Consider the following 24,330-nt stretch of genomic DNA (forward strand, 5'->3'; position numbering starts at 1 on the left):
TATGGACTGGTTCGCTATAGAACTGATTCTTTAAGGAGTCCAGTTCGTTTAGAGGGTCCAATTCGTCATAAGGACCAGTTCGTTATAATGCTTAATTCGTTACAAAGGCAGATTCGTTATAATAGTTAATTCTCTATGAACTCCCATTCGTTAAGGACTGAATAACGAATTAGAACTTTGAAAGAATGACAGAACAGTCCCTGGACTTAAAAAAGAATGAATTAATTACAATTAAGCCCTTGAACTTTTGAGTTAGCGAATTAAATAATAATTCAAAATCTTAATGGAAAATGTGTTACGACGGTTAGTGGAAATGTGTTCGACAGCCAGGGGCTCTACCCCTTGGACCCTGCTAGGGGCTGCCGCCCCTAGACCCCGCTGCCAGGGGCGCTGCCCCCCGGACCCCCATCCGTTGAGGGTTATAAGTAGACTAGAAACGCGTTATGAGTAGTGATAGTAATTGATGCATGTAATTATTATACAGTTAGCCGTGCCCAACTGAAGAAAGGAATAACTATTAACGTTGAACGTAACCGACTTCAGGTGAGTTTCTAGCCCCATTCCTTGTTACGTTTTCGGGGCTGTGTGCATACTCGATGTGATTAGTTAATACACTTATCCTAAGTGATAAGTGTATGTCATATATGTATTATGTGAAATGTATGAATGGTTTCTTGCCGGTACACGAACGATATTCGGAATTGCATGTACTTCCAGGAAATGGTTGATGTTATATGTTTGTTGTAATATGAAGAATGAATGATGTATGTATGTGCCAAACTTACGATTATGTATATAGAAAGTATCTTAAGGAGGTATGAAAGAAAGGGTATCGGACGCTAATAACATCCGAGGATGGAGGGTACTGGACCCTAATAATATCCGAGGATGGAGGGTACCGGACCCTAATAATATCCGAGGATGAAGGGTGACCGGACCCTAATAATAACCGAGGATGGAGGGTACCGGACCCTAATAATATCCGAGGTATGTAGGGCGAATGCTCTTTATAACGTAAGGCTAGTTATGAATGTATATGAAAGAATGATGGACAGGTTAAGTATGTAATGCGTACCCTCGGGCACGTATATGTGTATGTAAAGTAAGTGATGTGATTAACTAGAACTCACTCAGCGTAGCTGACTTTTAGTATGCACGCATGCAAATAGGTTGAGGCAGCTCGCGTGATTGAAGACACATGGCATGGAATCGAAGAGACTGACATCTCGAAGAAATGTTGTGATGTTTTAAAGACTTTGTTTTGTTTTAAATGACTATGAATGTTTTTATAAGACAAGATTTGAAGATTATGTAATATATTATGGTTGAAGTTTTAATGTTCCGCGAATGTTTTAATTAACTCTGATATTAAGAACCGTGTTTATGAGTAAATCCAACCACCAAAGTAGGGCTACCGGTACGGGGCCTTACACCCTCACGTTTAAGCCGTATAAGAGCGGAGACATAAACTGGATCGAAATCGTTGAAACAGGCGTTTCGGTAACCCCTTGGTGAAGATGTCTACATATTGAGAGTCGCGTGGAACATGTAAAAATCTAACGGTGACAAGGAGGGCCTTTTCTTGAACGAAGGGTAGATCCAATTTTACGTGTTTCGGATATGTTATCACTGTAAATAACCATGGCGTGTCTAACAAGAATGTGAAGTTCGAGCATGAGGTTACGGATCCAGCTATTTTGGGTATGGTGTTGTGACGCCTTGATATTAGGCTTCGACACTAGATCTTGAAACTGTTGGTTGACGTTTCGAGGACCAAGAAATTAAATTGTCACCCATGTAAACACAATAACTAGAAGTTGAGCGACGAGAGTAAGGACATCCACCCCAATCCGCATCCGAATAGGCGGCCAATTTAGTAAACTAGGAGGGTGTATGAGCAAGCCCTGAGAGAGTATACCTTTTATGTACTCGAGGATCCACTTGAGTAATTGAAAGTGTGGTTCACGAGGGGCATGCATGAAAAGGCACACCTGTTGTACCGCATACGATATATCTGGCCGGGTAAAGGTAAGGTATTGTAGAGCACCGAGCAAGCTTCTGTATAATGTGAACTGTGGGGAAACGGGGTGCCGTGATTGGCACTAAGTTTGCAACCAACCTCTACCGGAGTGCTAGCCGGTTTGCAATTGGACATAATATGCACGTCATAATTAAATATCAGCGACATATGTAAAGTATGCCACTCTTTTGTTTCTGTACGGCTATACCAAGGAAGTAATTCAACGTGCCCAAGTCTGTCATTTTAAATTCAGGATAGAGAATAAATGATGCTTCGAAGTAGAGAGTTACTAGAAGCAGTGAGGATTATGTCATCATCATATAAAACCAAGTATGCCATCTGACCGCCGTTGTTATAAATAAAAAGTGAAGTGTCACAAACAGTGCTCTTAAAGCCACATTTATAGATATACCCTGCAAACTATTGATACCAAGCTCGTGGGGCTTGTTTCAAACCATAAAAAGATTTGTTAAGTTTGCATACAAATTTAAGATTCGAAGGCGAAGTGAACCCCGGTGGCTGAAACATATAGAAAGTCTCTTTCAGATGCCGGTGTAGAAAGGCATTTTTAACATCTAGTTCATGGATGTGCAAATATTTTGATACTACTAGACTTAGAACCGTGCATATAGTGGGTGGGTTTAACCACATGGTTGAACGTTTTGTCACAATCAATACCTATTGTTTGACTTTTACCATTAGCAACCAGTCTAGCTTTGTGTCAACGTACCATCGATGTGAAATTTGTGTTTAAAAAGCCACATACAACGAATAAAAGGTACATCAAGAAGTCTTGGTACAAGTTCCAAGGTATTATTTGCCGTTAGAGCTTCATATGTTTTAGTCATGACATGTTCATGAGATTTGGGTAGAAGGGAAATAGATAGAGATGTTTTCGGTGTTAAGGGATAATGGGTTTCGGGGTTTTAAAAATCCCGATTGAGGGCGAGTTTGCATGGGGTGTGTGGATGTGGAGGCAAGAGGTGGCGATGAGATTGGTAAGGTAGGGGATGTTTGTTGTGTGATGGGAGAAGTGGGTTCTGAGTTTGGTGAGGATGAGCTGGTCATGACATGTTCATGAGATTTGGGTAGAAGGGAAATAGATAGAGATGTTTCGGTGTTAAAGGATAACGGGTTTCGGGGTTTTAAAAATCCCGATTCAGGGCGAGTTTGCATGGGGGTGTGGATGTGGAGGCAAGAGGTGGCGATGAGATTGGTAAGGTAGGGGATGTTTGTTGTGTGATGGGAGAAGTGGGTTCTGAGTTTGGTGAGGATGAGCTGGTTAATGGGAATATGGGAAGAGGAATTTGTTATTGTGGGTCGTGAGTGGTATTGGGCTAGGGGTGGTGTTGTGAGCCGTGGGTGTCGTATGAGTAGGTGGTGGGTTTTGATGAAATGTGTTGTTGAAGTGGCCAAGGATGGTGTAATTTGAGCTGGGAGTAGGGAAGGGTTGTGTGAATATTAGAGGAGATGGATCTAGAAAGGAGTGGTTGGGTGGGGGATTGGATGGGTTGGCAAATGTGTTTCGTCAAAGGTGACGTGTCGCGAGAAGATTGTTTTGCCGGTTGATATCTCGAGACATCGATACCCGCAAAAGTTAGCCAGGTATTCGAGAAAGACTCACGATACGGACCGTGGAGCTAATTTATGAGGGCGAGTGGACGAAATATTTGGATAGAATAGGCAACCAGACACACAGAGATGATTGTAGACGGGTTGACGAAGGTAAAGTAAGGAAGTGGGAGTTTGATATTTATTTATTTTGTGGGAAGGATGTTGTGAAGGTAGGAGGCCGTTTGGAGGGCTTCAACCCAAAAAAAGACGGTAATTTGCATGTGTTAAGAGGGCAAACATGATTTCTTTTAGTATGCAAATCATGCGCTCGGATTTTCCTTTTTGTTGGGAGGTGTGTGGGCAAAAAAATGTGAAATTGTATGCCATTTTGGGTGGCAAAATTTTAAAGTTGGTGTTATCAAACTCACCCCCATATCACATTGAAATGATTGAATATGTAAACGAATTTGTGTCTTAACAAATGGATGAAAATGGGCAAATTTGGAAAATATCTTAGATTTAAGTTTTAAACCGAAACTTATGATATATAAAATATTGGATTTTTATGTTACCAAATCATTCCCATTTGTTCAATTTGAAAACACCTTTTACGGATTCGAAAACGCCTTTAAAACGAGCAAATTACATCAAAAACGAACTTCCGGGACGCGTATCGAACCACACTAGATGAGTTGGACCAATCCCCACCCCCATGAACGCCGCGCCGCGTGGCAATGAGGGCTAGGGCTGGTCACACGGCGCCTAGTGACCTCTGCAGCATATTTCGGATTTCTTTGTTGTTTTGTGCTTTGCTTGTTTGTTTAACCAATCTATTTACATGCAAACATGAAAGAGAACCTTGCAAAGAAGCTTTGACCCTTAACCTATATATAAACACCCATCTCCTTCATTTTTACACTTGCTCTCACTCCAAATTCCCTCTCAATTCTTCATAGATTCAAGGTTATTATTTATGTGTTCTTGAAGGTTTGATTTCCAAAAGTCAAACTGAGTTTAATATTTCATTCTAATTAGTTCATATGGTCTTATTAATACTTGTTTATGGTGGCACAACATATATATAATATACACCCCTCGTTACCTATGACCTTGTTGTGAGATGAAAACCGAACCAATCCGATTTTTACTCGCTTAAGACACAAGTGTGTTTTTAGCTATCAAGACTTGTATAATTCTTTAAAAAAACTGATTTTAATTATTTTCTTAAGTACTTGGAATTGTTGGATCCAACTTGATCTCATAACATAGTTTGGACCGACAAAACCGAACACTCGCTTAACGTGCATTGTTAGTTCTAAAACAATAGAACTGCATACTTGGTTAAGTCTTATTAAGTTTTATTGAGTTATCTCATAACATTCCTTATTTTGGAAAGTTGACTTTGGGTTTGACCAATTATCAAGACCCGAACCAACAATCTAAACACTCGTTAAAGACCCGTTTTCGTATCTTTATTCCAAAGGAACTTGTATTTTTGCATTTTTCCCACCTTATTACTTAACATAGGTTAAGTAAATATTAAGGTTAGATACTTTAATCCGGTTTCGAGCAAACTTACATTTTTAAAGGGTTATTATTATAAATTCCTAAATAGTTACATTTTTAAACCTTGAACTTTAAATTGTTTACTTTTCTCAACATTTATTTTATTTAAATACTTTCAAGACAATATTTCTAAATCCAATACTTCTTTCCTTTTAGGCATTGTTCGTTAAACTCATCGTTCCGGCAAATCTCCAAATTATCATCTTTCAAGTTTATTACTTGAACGTGAGTACTTTCATACCCCGTTTTCATTTTTCGTATTGGGGTGACATTTCATACTTATTCAAATTAAATGTTTTATACTTGAGCCTTAACCTGCAAACGTTATTGTATACTTTACTTAAATAAATGCTCGATTTGGTGCTCTATGCTTACATGATTACATGCTTATGTGTTTACCGCTTTTGGAAGGTTGATTCATAAACCCGTGAACTATCTGGTATTCTCTTAGAGCACAGTGCCTTAATGTATTCTTATTACCGACCCCATGAAATCCGAATCTATTTGGTATTCTCTTATAGACTGTGCCGCTAATGTATTCTTATTAGCGACCTCATATTATCCAAATTATTGCTATTTATATGTTGTTTCGTATACAAGATTGTGGCTTTTCTTATTATATACATATATGCTCAAAACTATGAATTGCTCACCAACCTTTGTGTTGATAAACTTTATTTTATGAAATGTTACAGGTTTGCATCTAGGTTGATTATGGAGCTTGAAGAAAACGTCACAAATACCTTTAGAATATTAGCAAAAATGAACAATATTTGATTTGCTATGTTTTGTTATATTTTGTCCTAACTATCTTATGAATATTGTAATGTGACATTTTTGATGTTCTGAAATGAAATGAGTTTGTTAAATATTGTAGCTTTAAATAGTGTCATGCGCTTATGGGCAATCCGTCGCATCCCGGTATGTTCCGCCGCCTTTGGTCGGGGTGTGACAATGGGCAAGGTGGTGGAGCCCAATACGGGGGTAAGGGTGTTGAGGCCCAATAATGAGGAAACTGTGGTTGAGTCATGAGACACCTCCATTGTGTCTAACTCTGACTAAGGGCACGGTTTCCAGAGCGCCCACTTCTATTATTGTTGTGAAATTACCGTCGAGGTTGGTATTCCCAGTTGTGAGGACGAAGAGATTGATAATCACGGTTGGATGGTGGATTGTTCTCATGAGGTTTTATGGGTTGGGAGTAAAGGGTGGTAGCAACGAATGGGGTGGGAGAAGCTTATCACACCCTGCAATGCGACGTGCATCCAATTGGAGTCGTTCAGCAGATTCCTCCCATGGTGGTAGGGTTTGATTAAGAATAGATGTTGTTCCACCGTACTCACGGGGTAATTCGTTAACAAGATGGAGAAATTGTTGAGTATTATTCACTGTACAATCGACACGGGTAAGCTAATCCGCGAGTTCGCGGATTCGTTGGCAATAGGAATCAAGATTAGGCATAGAAGCAAGTGTCAAGTTTGTGAGTTCGTGATGAAGAGATGTGTCTCGAGGGCCTTTTTTATTCAAGGCCATATTTTTTACTTGTTCGCACGCTTCATACGTAGTGGATTGATCTTCAAGAACCCAAATGCAGAATCTGTTAGTGAGGGTTCCGTAAATCCATTGCAAATCCATCGCATTGATATTCTTCCATGATGGGTGATCGGCGAGGTTTTATCAGGTTATAACAATTAGACCCATGTAGGGTCGGTAACCTCAGATCTATCAAGTGGTCGGACCTTGTTTTGGATGTTTGTTACGGCGTACCTAGGATGGAGAGCTTGTGGTTTAGGTTCAGATTTATCACCCATGTTGGTATTTGAAGACGGTAATGAAAGCTAGAGGAAAACGTGAATGAGGGATGGAGGCGTTGATCGAGATTAGCCTTGCTTTGATACCATGAAAGTAATATATTTTGCTTGATCATTACAATATTACAATCGTCTGTATATATTAAAAACTTTATACTTAGAAAGCTACAACTAGGGGGCTAACAAAGGAAAAGTCATCACGCTTAACTACGTAAAGATTACATTTAATAACAAAATATATGCTTGATATTATCGGCTAACAAGACCAAGATGAGTATGTGTTCTAGCAGCATCCATAATGATTTCATGTAAAAGTGAAAAGTGTTTCGTCACTGTTACGTAGTTAAAAAACACCTCATGAAAAATTTAATGGTTTCAAATAATAGTAAAATACTACCATCGCCCATGCTCGTGATTTGCTCCACGCCATAGCCAATCACGACTATAAAAACACCGGTTCATAATGGCATTCCACACCCAATTTGATATTTATTTTTTTAATAGTGCTTTCTTATTTGATATTTGTAAGTGGATTTTGGTAGAGCAGTATCCTCTTTTTGTATTTGTTTTTCTTAGTTTATACATTTTTTTATTCTATTTTTTTTAAATATTTTAACTAGAAGAATTTATTAATTGTAAGTGGACTTTAATGATCGAGTAAACATCATTTTCAATATGTTATTCGTATCAACATAGTTGGTTGTTTAGCTAGCTTTTATTAAATTCATATGAAGACGACACGTGACATTGTAGTTTTTTTTTGTATATTATAAAATAGATATTGATATTGATATATATTTCTGGCTAAGTTATCATGGATATTAATGTTTAGGAAACTTTATTATAGTTAGTTTAATACTAATTGAACTCGCGTTGTTGCGCTGCCACAACACGGCTGGTTGTTTAGCTAATTTAGTTTAATACTTTACTGTTATTCTAGAATATTAATTTAATTTTATAGGTGCATCACATATTGTTGGAGGATTGTTTAAAGGTGATTGCGATATTTATGGGGTTAACTTGAATCGAGAGAGCCAAAGTGTAGACTTGACCCCATGTTCTCGTGACTCTAGTTGTGCGTCTTATATCGACCATGCAGTTATTCAGGTAATAAATATAATTTGGTTAATATGGATGTGACACATACTCATATATATATATATATATATATGTTTATTTAAACTTTATTTGTTTTTGCAGGATCTACGTGCGTGTAAATTGTTTATGCACTTTGATGCGTCTACGAAAATAGTCATTGTTGAAGGACAAGTATATCCTACTTCTGAGGATAGTATCGTACAAGACATTCTCATAAACGAGGGTTGTTTGATTGTAAAAGTTGATACTATCACGCCACAATATGTGGGTTTCCCGTTCCCCAATCAGACATGCACCAACAAAATAAGTGTAACGAGTCACACCCTTGGTAAATGTGTTCAGTGGCCCATAAACGCCTTAAAGGTATATGTTGATCAATAGTTGTATATATTTTCTTGTATTATTATTATTATTATTATCATTTAATGTATATTACTTGTTTAATTGTAGATAAAAGACGCCAAGTCACCCAACCAATCAGCGAGTGACTCGAGGCACAATGATGACGTTTCACCTTATATACCATCTTCACCCCAAGACGATCAATATAGAAAAATCGATTATTCGTATGATCCTATTGTTGATAATAACGAATTTGTCGATACTCTGGTAATAAATTACTTCTTTTTAGTCATACTCCGGTTTCGGGTTAATTGGACCAGGTTAGTCGGGTCAACCCGATCAGGTTTCGGGTTAGTCGGGTCAACTCGATCAGGTTTCGGGTTAATCGGGTCAACCCGATTAGCTTTCGGGTTATTCGGGTAAACCCGAACAGGTTTCAGGTTAGTCGGGTCAACTCGAACATGTTTCGGGTTAGTCGGGCTCCGGTTAATCCATGTTTACCTCAAATAGATGTGAGTAATATATACATATCTACATGTGAGTAATATATACATATATACTGTAAAATGCTTAATAACTTTTTTCATTAATTCAAGTTGGAAGAAAACATCATATCTCAAGTCTTAATGGACTGGACATGTCGTTCGGACAGCAAACTGAACGTTGGACATGTCCGGTTAAGGGTTTCCATTAATTGTAACGTTGTTTACCTCGACCTCATACTCACTTATCGGCTTCTCATTTACATCTAACTGATTTTTCATTTATGCTTATCGGATTTTATACTAGTCTAATGACCCAACTTTAAACCATGGATTCTAACGATTTACTTATTCCATCACGCTTCAGACATTTGACTTCAATCTTTGTCTCGAAATTGTCCACCCTGGATTTTATTTATTCGATCGTCTTTTTTTTTTACTTAAACCAAAATAGCTATTTTCACCTTGGATATACTTTAAGACTTTAAATTGTTTCATTTATGTATTCCCGTTTTCCTACTTATTAAAAAGTCAATCCCAAAATTTGCAACCGCTAATACTGTTTTGTCAATATTGGTAAAATTCAACAAAATTTATTTACACATTTAATAGTTAAAGATTTTAAAATAAATATGTCTCTTAAACCACATAATGGAACGAACCATGTGGACCATACGACGATCTAAATAATTATGGGTGCACACTTAATTATCGAAATCCCCATATGGAAGCCATGGTAAGTACGCTTGTGTGCGATAACTCAGACCCGAGGATGATGGCAGAAAAACGATAGAAATGAGAAATGAGATAAGGGCATGGTGGATACGCCGCTGGTACTTCCTATATATAAGTGCCTTTATCATGTTCCTCATTTGTAGCGTTTTTCGAGTCATATAAGGATTTAACGTTGTTCTTTTGCATAAAATTTGTTAATGCAAGTATCGTATTAAAGACAATATTCGTTAGTAATTACTTTCTTTAAGTTTATTTTAATTTCGGGACGAAATTTTTAAAAAGTTGTGGATACTGTGACATTCGTCAAATTTGAGTTTCGATTTATATTTCGTTTGTAAACTTTCATATCGTAAAAACCGACACAACACCCTTTGTTCTTTATTTATTTATTATATAATATTATAATATACCTCGACCGTAAATAAACCAATGTTTGTCGTAATGTAGTGTCGTTAAGAAAAACTTATGATGGTCCAAACTTATTTTCGTAAAGTGTTATAAGCATTAGAAGCCTTCAAACTCGTTTCAAACAACCATTAGAACTTGAGGGGCCTGTTATGTAAATACGTATTATATAAACCTAGCTAAAAACAAACCCTAACATTAACTTAAACATTCCCAGCCATCTTCTTCTTCTAGCCGCTTTCCGGCCGCCGCCTTCCGGCGAGCCCAACTCCGGCCACCACCATCTTGCACCACCATCACCACTAAACCACCACCCTCGCAGCCCACACCACCACTTCCATCACCTCCACCTCCTTTTCTATAAAACGCAGCCGCCGCCACAGCCGACGCCACCCCTGCCGGCCAACACCACCAACGAACACCTTCACCCAGCCGCCACCCACCCCCCTGCCGTTTTCCGGCGAACCTCCATTTCCGGCGAGTCCCGTAACTCCGACGCACGCCCAGCCACCACTTTCCACCTCCCTTTGGTCCATAACTCCGCCAACACCCTCTCCTTCCCTCCCTCACGTTTCCGGCAGCCCTTTACCCCTTTCTCCTCGGTTTTCATTTTTCTGGCGACCGGAATTCCGGCCGCCGTGGCTGCTGTCACTCCCTTTCTATCTCTCACTCAGTCTCTCTCTAGCTCACTTCTCTCCCTCTGTTTGGTTTCCATCTTCGGCAGTTTTTCGACTCGGGAATATGTGATAGGTAAATAAATTTCGGTTTTGGTGTTATTAGTTTCATATATTGATTTCCGGGTTTAAGTAGTTAATAATTGGTTTGTGTATCGGTTATAGTTTTGAAGCGAGATTGATGGGTATGGAGTTGGTTTGTTTTGGGTAAAAGATAAACGAGCGGGAAATGAATACATTATGTTCTTATGGGTTTAATTATTTTGGTTCGGTTGGTTTGTACATAAGTTGTTGAATGAGAGGTCTCGGGTTCGTGTCTCAACCTAGACCGGTTTCGATATAATATTTTTAGACTTAACAAATTGTTACCATTAGTATTAATATCAATATATAAAATTTATTATTAGTATTATTACGTATAACTTACTAATATATTTATTTATCATTATTATTATCAAATAGATAATTATTAGTATTATCATTATTATTATTAACAAGATTATTAATATTTTTTTATTACTATTATCTTTTAACAAAATGATTATTATTATCACTATTATTATAAATATTAAAGTTGTTATTAATATTATTAAAGATCATATTATTATCTATTGAAATCATATTTTTATCATTTATTTATTAACAATAATATTATTATATTTATTTTGTGAACTCGTTTAGAAATCGAACCGACATCGAGTATAGTATCATTATTTACTATCAATATCATTACTTATTATTATTACTATGTTTATCAACAACACCTTAAAATTAATACCAAATTCTTTAACTATCATTATTAGTATTATTATAAACTTTATTATCAATTCCTTCTTTTTATAAAAAGCGAACCCTTGATTTAAAACCCGTCTTGTTTATATTTAATATTGGTTTGGTTGTTTAAAAGCCCAAATAAAATAATATCTTTTTCATATTAATGATCATTTAAGTATGAGTCCCTAATTATTAACAAATTAACCGACAATCCGATTTACTATCGAACCGTCCTATTTATATATTTTACTTTACGGTGTCAAGTTCATTAATATATATTACATTATTTATTCTAGCTAAGGTGTTTATCATTCAAGTTGGATCTTTCGTTTACGTTCAGCTTCATTTACTTGTCTATTTAATTCTCGGTTCATCAGTCGAGGTGAGTACTTTCATACCCCTTTTTTCATCTTTCGTTTTGGGGTGACATTTCATACTTATCAAACTAAATGCTTTAATTACTTGCATCTTAAACCCACAAACGTGATTGTATACCTTATTTGAATAATTGCTCGATTTGGTGTTCAATGCTTATTTGACTATGTGTTTACAGCTTTTGGATAGTGAAACTATAAATCCTATACCATTTGGCAATGTCAAGGTGTCGTTAACGTATGCTATTAACGATAACTATAAATCCTAGACTACTCGGCATCCCCTTGTAGTTAGGTGGTGCTAATGTAAGCTTATTAGCAACTGTCATAAAATCCTAGACTAATTGCCAATAGCTAGGTGTCGCTAACTTGTTAGCGATAACTATTTATTCCAGTTTATAGCTCTTATTTATTGTTTTGTATACAAGTTTTGTGGATTTTCATACTATACACTTATATGTTCAAACTTATGAATTGCTCACCAACCTTTGTGTTTACAAACTTTATTTTATGAAATGTTACAGGTTTGACTTTTGTTGACTCGAGTGCTTGACGGAAAACGTTACCAAGACCTTTAGGATATTAGCAAAACGAACAATATAATTATTACTTGTATTCAGTTTGTTTGTGTAGACGAGAAGTGTTGTTTATCGATTTGTTGAAATAAAATGAGTTAAATGAATATTGTCACTTCAAATAGTGTCTTGTGTATTTGTCCAATCACGTTGCACCCCGGCATGTTCCGCCTTTGGTCGGAGTGTGACAACGATCAACTTGCAGACGCTCTCACGAAGCCACTACTCAAAGCCCGGTTTCATAATCTCATATCCAAGATTGGACTCACATCTCGAACGTCCATCTTGCGGGGGGGGGGGGGGGGGGCGGGGCATATTAGTGATAAATACGGTTAGGCGGGAAAACCGTGTTTTGAACGCCTTGATTATTTTGTCAACTTTCAAGAATATATTCTAATTATTTGTTTCCATTATTGTTATAATTCATTCCATATTTGTAGGCTTGTATTGTGTACATATACGATTCATTGTTAATGAAAATATCATTCAATTCCAAATTCATATGGTAAATTCATACATTCACCCACAACCATACACTGGGCTGCCTTGAAGCGGTTACTTCGTTACCTTCATGGCACATTACACCAAGGGCTGTTTTTTAAACACAACTCCCCTTTACATCTCCATGCTTTTACCGATGCTGATTGGGCTAGTGATCGATCTACATATCGAAGCACTACAGGCTACATTGTTTATTTAGGGTCGAACCCCATCTCATGGAGTTCTAAACGCCAACCCACTATAGGCCGTTCCTCCACAGAAGCAGAATTCCGGGTCGTCGCCTCCACCACAATGGAAGTTCAATGGATTATTTCTCTTTTATCCGAACTTGGTTACAAATCCAAAGTCATGCCAGCAATCTACTGTGACAACTTGAGTGCAACACATTACTCGGCTAACCCGGTATTCCATTCGCGCATGAAACACCTTGCTCTTGACTTTCATTTTGTTAGAGAAAAGGTACATTAGGGAACAATACGAGTAACTCATATCGCTGGAGACGATCAACTTGCAGACGCTCTCACGAAGCCACTACTCAAAGCCCGGTTTCATAATCTCATATCCAAGATTGGACTCACATCTCGAACGTCCATCTTGCGGGGGGGGGGGGGGGGGGGGGCATATTAGTGATAAATACGGTTAGGCGGGAAAACCGTGTTTTGAACGCCTTGATTATTTTGTCAACTTTCAAGAATATATTCTAATTATTTGTTTCCATTATTGTTATAATTCATTCCATATTTGTAGGCTTGTATTGTGTACATATACGATTCATTGTTAATGAAAATATCATTCAATTCCAAATTCATACCCAAAACCGCTTAATGTTGAAGTTGAATCAAGATTGGGCAAAAAGGTTTAATCTTTTGTGTTCTGGGTTGAAATTGAATGTTGACAAAAGATGGGTTTTTAATGTGAGGTGTGAAGCTTCTGCTGTTGCTGAAAAAGAAGTTGGGGGTGGGTCTAGAGAGACGTATGAGTACCAAGCTGAGGTGGGTTTCTTGAAATTTTTTTAAATTATTTGAAATTTTAGGGTGTAATTAGGTTAATTTGTCTATGTTTTAAGGTTAGTTTTATTTCTTCTGAGGTGGGTCTTTGATATTTTTGTAGAATTTTGATTATTTTGGGTGTAATTGGGTTAATTTCATATTATCTGAGGTCGGTTTTTTAAATTATTGTGGAATTTTGATATTTTAGTTGTAATTGGGTTGTCAAGTTTGTGAAATTGGGTTAATTTGTCTTTGTTTAAAGTTAATATTATGTTATTTGAGGTGGGTTTCTGTTATTTGATGTAGAATTTAGATTATTTTGGGTGCAATTGGGTTAATTAGTCTCTGCTAAGGTTAATTTCATATAAGTTGAGGTGGGATTTTGAAATTTTTGTAATTTCTTTTTTGATTATGTAGGGTGTAATTGGGCTAATTTTTCTCTGTTTGTGGTTAATTTTATGTTTTCTGAGGTGGGTTTATGTTATTTTTATAGAATTTTGGATTATTAGGATGTAATTGGGTTAGTTTGTCTCTCTGTTAATGGTTAATTTCATATTACCAGAGGTGGGTTTCTGTTATATATACACATATAGTGGCAGAGAGAAAGATAAACCATATTTTTGATGACCTTGACAAACTAAGGTTCTTAAGTGCAACCGACCCGTCATTGCTTGGAGATGTCGGTGAGCTAGAGATCCGATTTAAACCCGACCCAGAAAAAGGGATCATTACAATCTTGTAAGATTCTTTACTTTTCTACTTTCTTGAAGCTTCCATGACTCGAGAAAAGCTTATAGACTGCTATGGAACTATTGCTCAAAGTGGCACTTCCAAGTTCTTAAATGCTCTTAAGGTACTTCTCTCTTTTTTCTTATATAGCTATGCACTTATGCGCATCAGTTTCTTAAATAATTTTTTTAATGTTTTATCATGTTATATGAGAACAAGGATCTTGAAAGTGATAACAGTTTGATTGGTCAATTTGGTGTCGGGTTGTATTCGACTTTTTTGGTTGCGGGAAAGGTCTTTAATTACACTCCCCTCTTAACTGTTTGTTAATATGCATATTTTTTTGTTTGGAAATGAACTTAACATGTATATAATTTTAAATCTTTTATCAAATAGGTGACCGTGTCGACAAAGTCCCAAATCAGACAAACAATACATTTGGGAAGCATAAGCTCATAGTAGCTCATATGTGATTAAAGAAGAAACCGACCCTGAAAATCAGCTTCGTTTTGGGACCGAAATAACACATTATTTGAAGGTGATATATATATATATATATATATATATATATATATATATATTGTTTTTTTATGATAAAGTTATCAGCCGTCCTATCTCTAGAACACTCTTCACCCCTTCTAAAACCCCTCCTGGGTTTTTGCAATGATCATAATCTTCCACGGCTATCCATCAAACCAAGCTTCCAATTTTCCAACATTATGGCCGTCACCGGAAACGAGACACGGACAGTGGAGGCTGGAGTACTCTCTTTTGCAAGTAAGTTATGAACATATTTTAATTCAATTTTTGTTCTTTTTTTAAAATTCAAAGTTAAGGTTTATTGGTCCAACATTGTTTATCTTTCAGTTGTGGGTTTCAATCTAGACAACATCCTTCCAATTGGAATCAAAATGGTGGACCAGGTTTCAAGAGGGCAAAGACAACAATAGGTATGTTCTTACTTGCAATTTTATACATTTATGTTAAATTTCGTTTATACGCTTTTTAATATAAGAGTATATCGATTTATGGCTTTTTTATACTTGCAATTGCATATAAACAAGATTATTGTTTAGTTTCCCTGTTTGAAATTTGTTTTTATATGGTGTTTGATCTTAATTTAGAGCTGATTAATAACTTATATAATTTGTGTGTTATGTTATACTTAAATGTATTGTGAATGTTTGATAGGGTTTATAATGCTATTCTACAAATATAAATAATATGTAAATTTGAATAAATATTTGGACAGTTCATATTTTAAATAATTGGCTTTGAGGATTTAATTTCATTTTGAATTATTTTTACATGTATAATTGGAAGTATATTAGTTTGTGCGATATAAATTTTGTCATTTACGGTCTTGAAATAATTCAAAATACATTGAGTGAGTGTGAGATGCTAGGGTTGTTCGTTTATTATATCTATACAATGTTTCTTCATTTTGTAAGTAGAGTTAAATGCACACACTGCAACTCTTCTTTTTGGTGATTATTTATCAAGTTATGCAAACAAATTGATTATAATATTGTATGGTAATATTGAACAAAGTCAACAGTGGTTGCATCTAGATATCTTGGTGTTAAGAGTAAAATGGGGTTACACTAATGGGAAATGTTTCTTGCAGACCTCATCATTCAAATGCTGGGAACTGATTATGCAAGAATCTTGCGTGCGATTTTTGCATTTCAACATGCACTTATTATTCTGTGCTCCATATGAAATCTTTGTTTATTTGAAAAACATTCATATCCGATTTAGGATGATATTTTTAGAGGATTGGTGGTTTAAATATGTTGGTGAACCGCAATAAATAACTACCTACTTAAACTTCTTTCCTTAGTCGTTTCGGTTTTCTCTTGCATGAGACTATTGGTTGTAATAAGTTAACATATTAACTGAAGTGTAAACTAATATTTATATTAATTTTTTATTATTGTAATATTGATGTAAGGGGTACTTTTGTCATTCTATAATTAGCTGCATACACTTAACTGAAATCGGGCTAAATCTAAACAGGTACATAGTTGGATGAGAAACTGGTTGATGTTCACGCAGATGATTAAATACATTTTGATATAGAAATTTCTGATGCGGATATTATGCATGCTACTTTGTGAAGAGGACTATTCATCTGCATATCTAAAATCCAAGGTAAGTTATATTACTTTAGAATTATAATTTTTAGTCAAGTGTAATTTTTGACCAATAATTTAGATGAATTGTTTTCAACCATTATTGATTACATTGTGCACGGGTAGTTTGGTTTGGTTCAGTTTTGGAACCCAACCAAAACAGATATTTTCATTTGACATATTTGAGTTTTTGACCCAAATTGTATACAACGTTTACTCTTTATTGTATTCATTGGCACCCTAAATAAACACAAGGATCTTATTTAGGGTGTCTTTAATTTTATGCACTATTTACTCTTTTAATTGTTTGACGAACATATATTGTAAAATATTGACAAATAGAAACTCCTACATGCTTCCTCTAACTGTGTGATGTTTAATATTACTAAACTTTGACATGGTCAATTTTTTGTGGTGTTTCTTTGTTATCTTTGTTACAACATTGAAACTTTTACAAGGGTAAGATTATAATGCAATTTAGTAGCAATAATTATTTTTGATATACACTTTGTGACAATAGTTTTTATTTAAATACATGGCGATTGTGTCGCGCTACAAACATATATAAACGATGTCGTCTTAAACTCTAAACACGTTCGACAACAAATGGTGATAAATGGACATTTGGAGTTGATGTGGGCAACACATTAGTGTTAATGTTTTCGAATATAAATTTGCCCCATTATGCTCGGGTGAATTGCTTCCACAATTTCACCCGAGCTAATGATGTACTTAAGGTTTGTTGTGAGTGTATGGTAAATAGTAAAATTTATTGTTTGGATGAAGAAGATTGAGAGATAACTACAATGATAGAATAAACTAAACTTGGGATGTGGGTTTTGTGAATTGTGAATTTGTAATTTAGTAAATTTGTAATTATTTTATGATATTAATTTTTTTCCTTTTACTCTTTTTTTTAATTACCACCTCGTGAGGTACACTGAATGTTACAAACCTCATAGTTTTGTAGTAATTTGGCATCCAATATAAACTAACGAAGTTAAAATATTATATTTTATTGAAGACATAAAATGATTCTTATTACTATTCTATCAAAAGTTTTTTCAAAGTTTATTCTTACCCGATTAAAGATTAGGTATGTTTTGTATTTAGTGTTTTTAATGTTACATGAATTCAAAATTCAATGGTATATTGGTTTTCTAATAAATCTTCTAAAGAAATATGTATGACAAACCTTGTAAACAAACATATCATACGAACATTTGTAAAAGGGGATGGAGAGTTGGAGACGTACACTTTTATTTGGTGTACACCTTACTAAATTGTAACTGGTGTTTACAAAATATAAAATGGAAAATGGAACCGACGCACGTCCAAAAATTTTAATTTCATTCACCTTGATTATATGAAAACTAGAACCTATATCTCTTAAAACAATATATTTTAATTGAATTTTATGGTTATATATGAAATTGATTTTTATAGATTTTACACATATTATTATATATTGTTATTAATATGTTTAAGAAAAGACATTTTCTCAACCCGTGTAGCACACAGGCATATATATATATATATATATATATATATATATATATATATATATATATATGTATGTATGTACAAAATACATGTTTGGTTATTCGGGCTTGGGTTTGTTTGAGTCGGGTTCGGGATTTGTTAGGTTAACTTTGGTTACCAAGGGTATTCTAGTCAATTGGGATTAGTAACAATATATGTTTGGTTATTCGGGCTTGGGATTGATTGGGTCGGGTTTGGGATTTGTTAGGTTAACTTTGGTTACTAAGGGTATTATAGTCAATTGGGATTAGCAACAATATATGTTTGGTTATTCGGGCTTGGGTTTGTTTGGGCCGGGTTCGGTTTTAGAGCGAAACTTAAAATGAAGGTCATGCTTGTTTTCGTTTATGGGTTAGTTTTGGATTGGGTTGTTTGTCGGTCTCTTATATATAAGAGAGTGATTTTGTTCGGTTATTCTAACTTTGTTTATTTGTTTTTAGATTTGGCATGAATCGGGATTTGTTAAGCTCAAGGAAATTGATGATACGATAATGAGAGTAATACCGCTGCTTTTTGATCGATTGTTTGCGAACAAGCCCGCTTTAAATTAGATTTGTATGCTTTTGATGTTGAATTTTGAAAACTTGTATCCTTAAGTACTTTTGATCTAATTTGGAAATGCTGTATAATTTTTGGAAACATTATATATATATATATATGCAGCAGATATTTGTTTTGCTTAATATTATTCTTGAGTTAGATATCAATATTTGTTTTTAGAGTCTCAGCTGTATAGCTTTGGTATTTAATATATGAGCTGTATAAGCTTGATTTTGGAATCTATATAATGTAAAAGGACTGTTAAAAGCGGTTTTAACAACAAAACCGCTTCAAACGAAAGCCCGCTTCAAACACATGTAAAAACTAAAAACCGCTTCAAATGATAGCAATAATCCATTAGAAGCGAGAAGCATAGAAGCGGTCCAAAACTGCTTCTAAGAAGAATATAAACCGCTTCTAAGAGTCTTGGTTTGTAGTAGTGGGAAGAATCCCCATGAATCGGATTTGTTTAGACGTGTTTATCTAATCTGTTATAAAGTAAAAAAGATTAATCCAACTTTACAGGTTTTATAGTTTCATTCTCAATTGTATATAAAAAATAAAAAAACGAAATCCCCAATGAGGTTATCAAGGATAAAAGAGCTTGACATATAATAGGCAGTTCCATGTATCCTGAAGTCCAGGCAAACACCAATGTGTGCAATCAGCATAGCTATTTGGATTGGCTAATTGTTCAGGTGTCAAAGGGCTCCATTGCTTCTTGTAGATTGACGTGTGTGCATCTTTTCTGTATAGTGACAGTTGTGTGATGTTTAAAAACGTTATGGGAAACTTGTGTCTCTTGAATACATCTTCGAGTACTTTCATTATGCTTTTATTACAATCCGATCCCCAAAAGTTTTGATCTTCAATTGGTCTCGTTTGGTTGTAACAATTTTCATTTGGTCTTCCTCCCCACTCCATGCCCCTATAGGTAAAACCATCATATATAGTATTTCATCTGTTTCATTAAAAGCGTTTATATATTCTTTTTTATTTGTCTCATTACAAATGTCTACTTTCAAAATTTATTAGCTAATTTTCAAATTTACTCTTAAACACACACACAACTAACGTTAATAAACAATATTGATGTATCCAATTTTAAAGGGCATTATTGTCATTTGATAATAAAAAAAAGTAATCATTTAATTTAACTTAAACTGTGTATTTTTCAAACCCTGACACTTTAAGAAGGAAATAGGGAAATAGAGGATATATCCTTGCTGGTTGAGAAGAAAGATTTCATGTGTTTTTCTCTCCTAACACAAAATCTATTCGTCTCACGAGTCAAACATTTTTCTAGAATGAAAACGACAAAACCCAAAACTATAATTGTAGCATTCAGATGCACATCCTTGAAATTTTTTTAAAGTAGATCATCTTTAAAGTTGAAGATGTTAGTTTTTAGATCTTTGAGACATTGGTATGTCACTACTAGCCAATACGTAATATCTAATATTCAAAAGTAAAAATATATACACACACATTGTTTTGTTTTGTGTCACATAGTGTAAGGTTACTAGATAGTTAATCTTATGAAGAATATATGTTGGTAAAGAGATATGTAGAAACAACTAACTTGAAATGAGATGGAGACATGCCAGTGAAGAAGACCCTTGTTCTCTCAGGATCCATATTCTTCTCTACCCATTTCAACATACTCTTCATAGCCATTCTATAAGCATCTTCGGTCGACACTTCTACTATTTCTTTCACCTCATCAGTAAACGATCCATGCCTACGCTTTTCACATAATCGATTAGCAGACTGCATGCATGTAATATTATATAATTATTAAAAGAGAACTTGAAATATATTACAAGATCTTGAAGTCGGAACCCGTCATCCACCATAAGTAGGAATTGAAAATGATAATGTCAACCCCTTCCCAGTGCTTTCCATGCTTCTTAATCGAACCTTTTCGTACGATTCTATCAGTAATTCGATGAACAACAGCATCGTCGGAGTTTGATTCTAGCAAAAATGGGGCCCAATAGAACTCGATCGTCGCATTGTAATCCTACAAACACATGCATGCAGATGATAGACGTATCAAAATCTCTAATCTAGCATTCTAGCATAAAGAAAATATGTAAAGTAAATGATAATTGATACCTTGTAGACCTACTAGCTTGGTCTAGTGGGCTTCAGCCCATCCACTTGGGTTTTGGGCCTTTGGCCCACTCTCAATATATTTATTAAAACCATCATTCCACAATATATATTTATTAATGATTTTACATACATATACCAGATCCAAGAGTAGGATCTTGTTGCAACGTGTGAATTTTAAGAAAAGTGCTTGTATGTGGTAGAAAATGTTACCTTGGCAGTGAAAACGGTTAAAGAACCGAAAGTTTCCATGGATTTAGCATGATCGGGGATGAGTGAGTGGAGAAGACACACCATTGATACATATTGGCCACGGTTTAAGGAATCTCCAACGTACATCATCCTCTTGTTTCTTAGTGTCTCCAACATTAGTGACGCATTAAATCTATCATTAAGTGTAACATATAAGTCAGCAGTCGGCCGATCCTAGTCAAGGCCCAATATCAATTCCAAATGGTTGCCACTTTTGAAAATAAGCTTCTCTTGGACTCAGTCATTCAACTGATCCCGTTTTAAGACTTGTGGAATCTCTTTTCTAATATCATTTTTTCACTACTATATGAATTGATTACGTACAGATTATTTTTATATTTAATTACATGTACTTAAAACAAAACAAAAGGTTTAATTATTGAAACAAATTTGATAACCTAGTAAGTAGTAACTAACTATAACCCACTAAGAAAGATGCTTAACTAAATTGTATGAAGAAACTATACAATAACATGAATATTTTAGTTAATTTATAATATACTTCTTTGACTAATTTCTATTAGTATTAAAATTCAAAGAGTTAATTAGTTTTAAAAATATTTAACAGTAATAAATAAAGGTAATAAGTGTTGTTTTTTAACAAGCTACATGAATTTATTTTAAAATTTTTACAATATTGCTAATAACACATATATTGTAATAATAAATATATTTTTATAATCCTATTTTTAAAGCAGTGTATTTAGTACGTACACCCTTTTATTAAAAGTCAATTACATTATTTACACATTTGTCTAAAACTTAATTTAGTATAAAGTTATAAACTAGTTAAATAAAGCTAATATATTATACATAAATTTTGATTAAAATGCAACAGTGCATTAACAAACTAAAGTAGTAAATTATTATTATTCTTATCACATTTGCACGTAATTACAAAACAACTAATTAATAGAAAACATAATAACTAAAAATTGGCAAGATACACAAGATTTTTAAAACCGCAGTCAAATGCACGACTTGGTAAGCGACCCAACTAGGACGGCAAAAGTCCACAAACAAGAATAAACCTAACACAAAACATTTTGGACAGATAATACAACAAATATTCGAATATAATAACAATTTTTAAAAATCTTGTACAGTTTTAAGATGCGTAACAGCCTATACGAAAAACTAATCTCACCCTTGCACGATTTCCCTTACATAAATAAATAATTCTTATGTTAAAACGCTGACAGCTTTTATATAAAAAAAACAAAAACACAAAATATTAAACACGAATAATATACTACATTATCAAACACGTAAATATATTTTAACATATACGGAGTATAATTCATTTAGGTTACCGATTAAAAAGAATAAAATAATAATAGTATCTCATTGAAAAGTTAAAAAGTTTACCTCGGAATAGAACAACCATGCGGCTGCCATCTCCAAAACTGGTAATCCCGGTCCGGCCGGCCGTGCGCCTGACACGTCAGCTGCGGCTGAATATACGGACATTCTTGTTCCTGGTACGATGGCTGACTCAACGGGTCCCACACCCACTCGCCGTTAAAAACATCACAACCATCCTCAGTCTTCCCGAGGGAAAACGGCAGCTTCTTGTAATGTTTCTCTAATTAATAATTATCATTAAATATATAAAATAACCGTTAATTATTAAACAGGACAAGTTTTAAGGTAAAAAAGCTTACCGGCAACGGAAGTTGGTCGTGGGTTTTGAATCTTTTGGTCGATATTGAGATAGTTTTGTCGGACGAGGTAACCGCCGATGTTGTGGCTGTATAGGAATATTGCGAAGAGGATGAAGGGTAATAATATGAAAAACATGAAAAGCTGGTAAGAAGATAATCTAGCTTTTTTAATAATATTATTGGAGGTTGAAGGTGGCTTCATGTTCTTTATGGTTTATTATAGATGGTGAATGAATGGAAATGTGTATGTTTATACGATTGTACATTTTGTATGAATTCAAGGTGTAATATAATAATGATGTTGATTAATAAATAATTATGATAAACAAATGAATTAAACATATGCAAACGAAAATTACATTACAAACGTTAATTTAAAATTAAAGTGAGATTTAGTTAGTTAATTAATTGCTAATAGGTTGTTGTTGGAGTGTTGGTGTTTTATGTGACTCATTTTGATTTTTGGCCTCATTGTTTAGTTTTTGTGGAACCAAATGATTATGAAACACTAAGCGAGTAGCTAGTGTTTACTAGTTGGAAACTTGAACTGGACGAGTTTTATTTTAACACATTCGGATAAGTATTCACGGACGTTGGCCTTGTATAAAGGTTTTCGTAGGATTGAAATACGAGTGTATCCAATGTAGTGAATTTAGATAGTAACACATTTAAAAAGTTTATTTGTCACTTAGAAAAAAGTTAATTAATTAATATATAAGACGTGACTACATGATGTGAGAAGTATATGATTTAAATTAAATTGTTGGTCAACAAAACACTCATAAAATTTAATGAATTGAATCTCTTGGCAGCACGTAACGGTTAAAAATTGTAAAAAGTTTTTTGATAAATAAATTGGTTGGTCCTCTGGTCAGTGGTCTGATAATTAATTTGTTAATTATTAATTGTAATGGTTAAATGGTTAGGTTAATCAGTGGTTGTCTGCCATGCGAAGAAAATGATATTTTTATTTTTCTTTTTTCTGAACTTTAGCAAATGAATATGTTTAATTATTAATTTCCAATGTCATGCATCGTTTTCTTTTAATCTGGCTCACCAAACATGTAGACTTACTATTATTTTAACTCCACTCTATTTACATAAAAAGATATGATTTGAATGGTGGCCAATTGATGTTGATGAGATAAGCAACGTTTGAAAAGGATAGGGTTCTTACTCCCTCCAAGGCTCCAAATTTAAAAGATGATAGCAACAGACAAGATTTGACTTCAATGCACTCACAAATACAAAAACAAGTGCAAAAGAGACAAGTTTATAAAGAGAATTTTGTATTGAATCATCCACACTACTAATTTACAGGCTGAACCAATAGAATTAGAATTATATGGGGTGTATGTTGTTTATGCAAAGCCGGCTTATGTAAGTGTAAACCTACAAATCATATCACAATTAATAGTGATGGACCTAAAAAAATTTCTTACATAAGTCGAGG

The 24,330-nt window shown here is 34.6% G+C and overlaps 2 protein-coding genes across 2 annotated transcripts; one reads left to right on the top strand and one right to left on the bottom strand.

The window, feature by feature from the left end:
* Positions 1-13,735: 13,735 nt before the first annotated feature.
* LOC143572705 (heat shock protein 90-5, chloroplastic-like) lies at positions 13,736-14,642 on the top strand. The gene is made up of 3 exons (XM_077057782.1): positions 13,736-13,868; positions 14,318-14,370; positions 14,463-14,642. Exons 1-3 carry the CDS (start codon positions 13,736-13,738, stop codon positions 14,640-14,642), a joined length of 366 nt encoding a protein of 121 aa, XP_076913897.1.
* A 4,726-nt stretch (positions 14,643-19,368) lies between these two features.
* On the bottom strand, positions 19,369-23,225 carry LOC143572699 (protein trichome birefringence-like 33). Its single transcript, XM_077057779.1, has 6 exons — positions 22,878-23,225; positions 22,582-22,798; positions 21,175-21,346; positions 20,670-20,869; positions 20,429-20,587; positions 19,369-19,774 (listed from the first exon to the last, which is right to left on the bottom strand). The coding sequence occupies exons 1-6, from the start codon at positions 23,077-23,079 to the stop codon at positions 19,435-19,437; spliced, it is 1,290 nt and encodes a 429-aa protein (XP_076913894.1). The 5' UTR covers positions 23,080-23,225; the 3' UTR covers positions 19,369-19,434.
* Positions 23,226-24,330: the final 1,105 nt, after the last annotated feature.

This window comes from Bidens hawaiensis, unplaced genomic scaffold, assembly GCF_021521415.1.
Source record: "Bidens hawaiensis isolate Kalapana, Puna unplaced genomic scaffold, B.hawaiensis_p1.1 tig00025994_1, whole genome shotgun sequence".
Taxonomy (NCBI): domain Eukaryota; kingdom Viridiplantae; phylum Streptophyta; class Magnoliopsida; order Asterales; family Asteraceae; genus Bidens; species Bidens hawaiensis.